Here is a 7,080-nt window from a genome sequence, read left to right as displayed (position 1 = left end):
CCTGGGCAGCTGGCAGCTTTCTAGGRGAGGGGAGCAGAAAGCAGAGCAACCCCTTTCCCACTGTAGCACTCTTTGGTCGCCTTGAGGGGAAGGTAAGGGAGTCTGTTGGAAAGGCTCACAACCCCCAGAGCCCTGCTCCCCGCCAGCGGTGCCCTGCTAATGCCTTAGGTCATTTGGAAAAGCTCCCTCTTTCCATACCCCCCCCCGCCCGATCCCCCAGCTCCTGATTGCAGGGACATTCCTGCTGGGAAGGCGCTGGGCTCTCCGGGTGCTGGGCTCCCTGTGTGCTGGGCTCCCTGCCCTGAGGCCGCCAGAGCAGCTCAGCATGCTGCGGAGGAAGGGCAGACATTCCTGCGCCCACCTCCACCTCCACGGGAGCGGGCTGCAATTTGAGCCGAGCCGAGAGGTCCCCCTGCTGCAAGAGGGTCTGCGAGGGGGCTGACAGCCCAGCAGCATGCCCCAAAGGAGTGGGGCAGCAGCGAGGGGCAGGAGCCGGCGGGTGCAGGATCTGGGGAGCACAGTATGGCCTATGCTAGGAGAAGCGCTTGTGGACAGCACTACCTTGGCCCTGAGTGGCATCCAGAGAGGGGTTCAGGCTCCCCTGTAGTCCTGGCTGGTAACTGGAGACCTGTTTCAGTGTCACCTGCTGATTTTCTGGGGATCTGATCGTAGTTCAGTCAAATTCGTGGCACATAAGGGGGGGAGAAGGGAGAGAAAGGGGAAGTGGGGACTGCCAAGGTGTGGGTAGCTCCARGCTACCACTCCCCATGTGCAGCCCATCCAGGGAGAGACCAAACCGGTGTGAGGTGARAGCTGGCCGGGACAGGACATGAGAAGAGCCAGGGCGTGAACAAGTGCCAGGCTCAGCAGGGATGCAGGAGGAGCTGGCTGCAGGAACAGCAGTGAAGTCGTTTGCAGTCTGACCTGGAACAGCTCTTATTTGACCAGGGAGCAGAGACAGGTTCGAACTGTTTGAAAAACCAGTTCAAAAACTTTTCTCCCTTGTGCTCTGTCTCACCTGTGAATGTTYGAGGATGAGCTGCAGCCGACGGTCCCTGCAGCCCTCACATGGAGCATGGGAGCAGGGGACACGGTGTGCAGGTAGATCTTAGGGGCCGACCCATGGGTCTCTGTGCCAGCAGGGCTCTCCCTGGGAGCATCCATTCCCTCTGTCCCTGTTCACAGGTCAACAAGGCTGCATGTTACCCACTGCTCTGTGGGGAGCTCCAGCTCCAGCATCACGTGCTGCTGGTTCAGCTGCTTCAGCAGCTCCATGCTCAGTGCTCAGGGCTGGGGGGTTGGTGCTCACAGGCAAGTGGAGGGAGATGAGTACAGCCAGCTCTCAGGGCCAGGGGCTATCTTCCCTAGGCACTCGGAGGATACATCTGCTTGGTAGAGTCTCAGGAGTACCTCAGGCAAAGCCCCATGTTGGTGCTGAAACCGAACTGAAATGGGAGCTGGAGTAGGAGTCAGGTGCAGAAGCAGAGGGAGAAGCTCCATGRCAAAGGATGGAAGAAGGTTATGGAGCTCTTAAAAGCTGGGGGACCCAGTGAACTGTGTGGGTGTTGGAGGTGCTGCCCATCCCCTTGCAGCAGGAGATACTGCAGAAAGCAGGACAGGGGTGTCCGTTATGGAGCCGGCTCAGTCCCAGCCTCTCTCCGTAATCGGGCTGTCCTGGCCAGCTCTCGTCCCCTTTGAAGAGGACTGAGGGAAGAGGACTGAGCTGTGCTCTGGCTGGTGCTGTGCTCCATGGGCTCACTCCCAGCTGAGGGGCGCGAGGGGGAAGGCAGCTCTCATCGCCTCGGTTTGCCTTCAGCCAGGCGGGCTGTGTAATTCCCTGTGACAGTTCAATTCAGAGTGAAGCCAGCAGCTTCACAGCAGCAGGCGCATGAAAGGTGAGTGCACTGGAGCCTGAATAATGCCGGGAGCTGCTCTCTCCGACACGCTGCCAAGGGGAGCTTGGGGGCAGGGAGCAAACGCTGACCCCAGGCTCTTCCTCCCCACACTGGCTTCCCCATGGGGCACATGGTGTGTCCTGACCGCTCCATTCCCAGTCCCAACCAAGCTCACAGTGGGGCTGGGCCAGGTGCGATGTAGTTGCTTGCTGCCTGCTCACAAGCAGCTGATGAGTGTCACCATAAATAACAGGGCCTTGCGGGTATGGGGAAGAGGTTACCAAACTTGAGACACTGCATCTGAGCATCCCCGCTCCTGCTGGGACCAGGCACACCTCTGAGCACCTGGCTGGCATGCCAGACCTGGCACATCCTGGGCACCTCGRGAAACGAGACCATTCAGGATGTGATTTCTGTGACAGCTCGACTTGACCCTCCCAGCCTCACCTCTGGCAGGAGCTGCTGCGAAAGCGGAGGGAGAAGCAGTGGTTAGCACAGTGCTTGGAGCGTTGCTGTCCCAGCCCAGCAGCAAGCTGGGGCTCCGTGGCCGAGCTGACTATCCCATGACTGAAAGAGGAGTCGTACCTCCTCTAGAGAGGCCTTACTGCTGAGGGAAGCTGGCATTGCCACTGGCTGTACTGGTTCAGCATGGCCAACAGAGGTGGGAGGTTGAGGTTAACACTTCCCAGGGGTGATTTCAGCAGGAGGACCAACGGCAGTTGCTGAAAGACCAGGACCCGTGGTCCCTGAAAAGCTGAGTTGGATTTACAGGACAGGTTGTCTTGCAGAAGAAGGAGACCCACCTGTCAGTCTCTACCTGAGGTCCCTGCAAGGATAAAACCAAAAGAGGAAAGCACAGAGTGAGTTTCCTCTTCCCTCTCCTGTAAAGTTAGGTGGTAGCATTGTGCCAACACTTCTCTCCCCTAGAAAAAGCAGAATCAATGGCCCAAGCTTACACTGCTGCCTGCTCTTATACAGCTACGGAGAAAGGGCAAAGTGTCAGTGCTGGCAGCAGGGTCCTGCAGAGGAGATCATGACCTGCTGGATGATTCTGAAGCGCCCAGTAAAGAGGCAAATTTCTGCRAGGCTCAGCTTTATGATAGAGGTGGTTGGACTGGGGAATCCTGGGCTGGAGTCAGAGCCTCGCACAGAGCCAGTCCTGAACAGTGCTGCTTTGGGATCAGTGGAAGTTTAGTGGATGCAGATGTGGCCCAGGCCCCCRGTAGGTTAGAAGTCTCTAATGCAAGTTGCCCTTGGGATAGAGAGGCTGAACAGTCTTGTCACTGCTGCATTCYCATCTGGAGCCCGAGTTTGGTCTCTCACTTCATGTATGGGAGCTGCTCCTAAGGCTAGAAGGAGCGGGATGGGAGCCATTGCCTGGCCCAAGCCCACTGTGGTGGGGTGGACAGGGACCCTGTGGGGCTTCACTCCCTCGGGTCTCATAGGGCCCACACTCCCCCCTAGCAGCGCAGAGACACCTTTCTCTTCACCCACGCACATCAGCATGTGTATGCACACTCCTGGGTGCATTCACRTGCATGCAAACACCCCCACTGTGTGTGTACTCCAGGATGCATGCACACACGTGCACACACACACACACACCCTGTGTGCACGTGGTGATGTGCWGATGCCAGTGGATCCAGCAGTGGGCGCAGCTCTACCTCTCAATCTCCCATTGAGCTCCCACACTATGTGGATTTTTTTGCGTTTAATCTGCTGGTTTAGCTCTCATACCCCTCACAATAATGCATTTGTTTTTCCTGTTTTTTTTTCTTTCCATCCTGGATTTCTCTGGAGCAGAAGAAAGGTACCATGGCTGCTGCAGTCCCCTGGCCTCAGGGCTCCTTGGTATGGGCATGGCACCCTGCTGGGTGCTGGATAAAAGAGGCACTGAGGAATATAGGGCTGGAAGGTGGCTGGGGACTGGGATTGGGGAGCAGGGTCTCTCCTCTGCTAGCAGGCAAATGAGGTCTCCTTGGCTGGCCAGGAGCAGCCCAGCCATGGCCCTTCCCCAGGCCTCCTAGCTGCTGTGGGGATTGCCATGCAAGCTGTGGTGCCAATGGTCCCCCAGCCACCCCATGTCCCCAGGCTCAAGCCCTGCTGCAGGGGGTCTTGCTCACATGAGCAAACCTGTTGCAGAGGAGTGGGAATGATGAGCTCAAGTGGGCATTGGCCCATGGAGGAATCGGAGCATCGGGCCATGCGCTGAGGGTGCTGGTGGCTGACACTGCCCCATGCCCAGCTGGGTCCCGGGCTGGAGCCAGGGTCTCCGTCCCGCTCCTCTCACTTGGACACAAGAGCTTTCCCCAGGTGCTGGGTGCACGCAGCCCTGTGGGGTTCCCTGGCAGCCCTGTGAGGGGCRGGGGCCCCTCGGAGCCGCACATACCTATTCTCCTCCAAGGCTTGGCAGAGCTGCCCTGCCTTTCCTCCTGAGGCCTCCACACTGGGCTGCCATCACTGGACGAAGAGCRCTTTGGCCACACAGAGCTCTCAGGAAGGTTGATGTCGGACCACGGGGCCAGGATCTCATCCTCAGCCCCGCCCCCCCCACACACAGTGTCCCTTCCTCCCTAGGCATGATGCAAGTCCAGGGCCTCCTCCTCCTCGTCCTGGCATTGATCCTCCTGACCGCAACCGCTGAGGCTGGCAAAACCAAGAAAGGTAAGTGGGACCCTCCCCCCCACACACACACACACACGAGGCATGGGGCAGTGAGCTTGGTGGGGCAGGAGAGGGCCCTAGATGTGCTCCACCGGCCGGCAGTGAGCACCAGCTCCCTCTTCCCTTGCAGACAAGGTGAAGAAGAATGGCTCCGAGTGCGAGGACTGGCGCTGGGGGCCCTGCATCCCCAACAGCAAAGACTGTGGCCTGGGCTACCGTGAAGGCACTTGTAAAGATGAGACTAAGAAACTCAAGTGTAAGATTCCCTGCAACTGGAAGAAGAGGTTCGGAGGTGTGTGTATGCCCATTGCAGTGGGACTAGCCGGGGACCCCGCCAGCCTGTGGCTGGACCTCCGGCCTCTGGGAGGCTGGTGTCCGGTCTGGGTCTTGTTAGGGTCTCACATGTCTAACCTCTCTTCCAGCTGACTGCAAGTACAAATTTGAGAGCTGGGGTGGGTGTAGCGTTCAGACAGGTGTGAAAACCCGCTCAGGCATCCTGAAGAAAGCCCTGTACAATGCCCAGTGTGAGGAGATTGTCTACGTGACCAAGCCCTGCTCTTCCAAGATCAAGTCAAAGTCCAAAGGTCAGTCTCCACCGCTCCTGGCCTCAGATGGTCCAGGTGTCCGAGCAAGGGCCCCGGGCACTGGCTCCCCTTGGGCAGGTTAGCCCATCAGGGCTGGGTTTTGCTGGCGGTGCAGAGGGCTGCATAGAGTGCTCTTCCCTCCGTGCATGCAACAGGCCCAGAAATCTCAACTATGGCTTCRGTGGGACACAGGTGTCTCTAGGAAAAGCCCTGGTCACCCCCAACTCACCTTAAGCTTCAGCTGAGTGAGGATTTCCCCATCTTCTTCCATGCGGCTTTGTGTGGTGGGGAGAGGCTACCAGTATATGATCTGTCAGCATGTGGGTCCTGCCCACTCTCTCTGGTGGCCCAGGGTGCTGGTGACACCTGTGTGGGTTCCCTGCCAGTGTGCCATGCCGACTACCATGTTTCTACCAAGGCTGAGCATTGGGGAGCAGGTGGTGCTGCCAGCAGATGCACTAACTCTTGTCTCCTTTCGTTACTGGAAGCAGCGAAGAAGGGCAAGGGGAAGGATTAGAGTGGGAAGACAACATCCTCGCCTCCACCTCCTCGACACGGTGCCTGAACGGTTGGAAGCACGCCGCTCGTGCTGCAGCCGGGTCCCCCCGCTCCACAGCGTCTTGCCAAACGCCAGTCTTCTTCCTCTTCCACCACCTCCTCTTTAACCAAGATGCCTTGTTCTATTCATTAGTTTTGTAGAGAGCAAACCCAAGTCCTTCCTGCAGAAGGTGCTGTCTCCCTTCCAGCTGCCCCACTGGCACTGTCCGTGCATCCTCCTCTCCTCTCCTCTGGGTTTATTTCAAGGCTTGCTGGAATGCTTGTGGAGAGCTGGGACAGGACCATATGCAGTTTTCCACCCTTGGCCACCCTTGAATTGCCTTTGGCAAGCCTGGGAGCCTCCTGGCTCCTCTGCTTGATACTGGTGCTTGAGGGAAAGGCTGWGTGTTGAATGCTCGAGTAACCCTGCCTGGGGAGGGAGGGATGGGGGAGCCAAGGGAGAGAAAATCAATCATCTCCCACCGGGGTATTGACTGGCAGGCCTGCACAGTGGAGACAGGGACCTCCTGAGCCCCCCATTTCCTTGGCTTGGCCTGAATCAGACTCTCCCTGTGGTTAGAGGTGCTCGGTGCATCCCGCTGCCCCTTTGCCCTCAGCTTCTCAAAGCCTCATTCACATGAGGATGGGGCTTCTTCCCTGCAGCAGATGCAAGAGCTTCCTGCAGCTGCCAGGGGAAGAAAACCACCTTCGTGGGTGACCAGTGGTCATGTGTGCCCCTCCCTCCTCTCTGTCGCTTTTAGCCTGGACGTGTCTGTGCCGGGGCTGCAGCCTCTCTGCCTTCGATGCTCTAACACTGGTGCTGGGTGGGAGCTCTCTCTATTTTTGGAAAATGGGGTTTGTTTTCTTTTCCAATAAAAGTCTTTATAAAAAATCGGAACCCAGTTGGGTTAGTTATAGTCTTTACATTGCACTGCTGTGCTGGAAACCCCCGACATTGCGGTGCCAGGCAGGGCCCTTGCCCCACGCATGAGGAAAAATACTGCATTGGCTCGGGGCAGGCCTTCCCTTTGTGTTTTTCCCGAGGAGCAGCATGGGAAGAGAAAGAGAAAYGAGGCTGAAAGTCCTCAGCCGGCTGCGGAGCAGTCCTGCATTCACAGAAAGCCGCCGCCTCCTCTTCCTCCTCTTCCTCTGCCGGGGGCAATGGTGCCCATACCCCTGCACGGGGAGTGGGGCCGGCGTGGGGCTAGGGGCATGGCACTGGGAGCCGTGACCCTTCAAGGCTTTGCCAGGCTCACCAGGAGCGGGGAAAAGCGAGGAGCCGCYGGGATAGCGCTGTGTGGTGGGATGCAGTGGACCATACGCTTCTCTGCTCTCCTTCCCCCCCACCCCAGCCCGCCCCAGCAGCAGCCTGGCGAGGACCTCGTGGCCATTCCCAGGGG

The 7,080-nt window shown here is 58.3% G+C and overlaps 1 protein-coding gene across 3 annotated transcripts; it reads left to right on the top strand.

Annotated features, from left to right (window-relative positions):
* Positions 1–3,589: 3,589 nt before the first annotated feature.
* On the top strand, positions 3,590–6,578 carry MDK (midkine). Of its 3 annotated transcripts, none has more exons than XM_085306299.1 (5): positions 3,590–3,746; positions 4,473–4,559; positions 4,690–4,851; positions 4,982–5,143; positions 5,632–6,578. In XM_085306299.1, exons 1-5 carry the CDS (start codon positions 3,644–3,646, stop codon positions 5,658–5,660), a joined length of 543 nt encoding a protein of 180 aa, XP_085162425.1. In that variant the 5' UTR covers positions 3,590–3,643; the 3' UTR covers positions 5,661–6,578. The 3 variants fall into 3 exon arrangements, with proteins under 3 accessions (XP_085162425.1, XP_085162436.1, XP_085162444.1); XM_085306310.1 differs by having other exon boundaries at positions 3,601–3,746; positions 5,635–6,578; XM_085306318.1 differs by lacking the exon at positions 3,590–3,746.
* The last annotated feature ends 502 nt before the right edge of the window (positions 6,579–7,080 follow it).

Source organism: Rhea americana, unplaced genomic scaffold (genome assembly GCF_003343005.1).
Source record: "Rhea americana isolate MKP2758 unplaced genomic scaffold, rheAme1 scaffold_102, whole genome shotgun sequence".
NCBI lineage: Eukaryota > Metazoa > Chordata > Aves > Rheiformes > Rheidae > Rhea > Rhea americana.
The sequence above is the reverse complement of the archived record's forward strand: the minus strand, read 5'-3'. Positions and strand labels throughout refer to the sequence as shown.

Excerpts from the sequence above, each read along its gene's own strand:
- MDK (XM_085306299.1), top strand. The coding sequence starts at position 3,644 with ATGCATTTGTTTTTCCTGTTTTTTTTTCTTTCCATCCTGGATTTCTCT. Across the intron at positions 3,747-4,472 it reads CCTGGCCTCAGGGCTCCTTG|GCATGATGCAAGTCCAGGGC; the intron begins GTATGGGCATGG and ends CTTCCTCCCTAG. Across the intron at positions 4,852-4,981 it reads CTGGAAGAAGAGGTTCGGAG|CTGACTGCAAGTACAAATTT; the intron begins GTGTGTGTATGC and ends CCTCTCTTCCAG.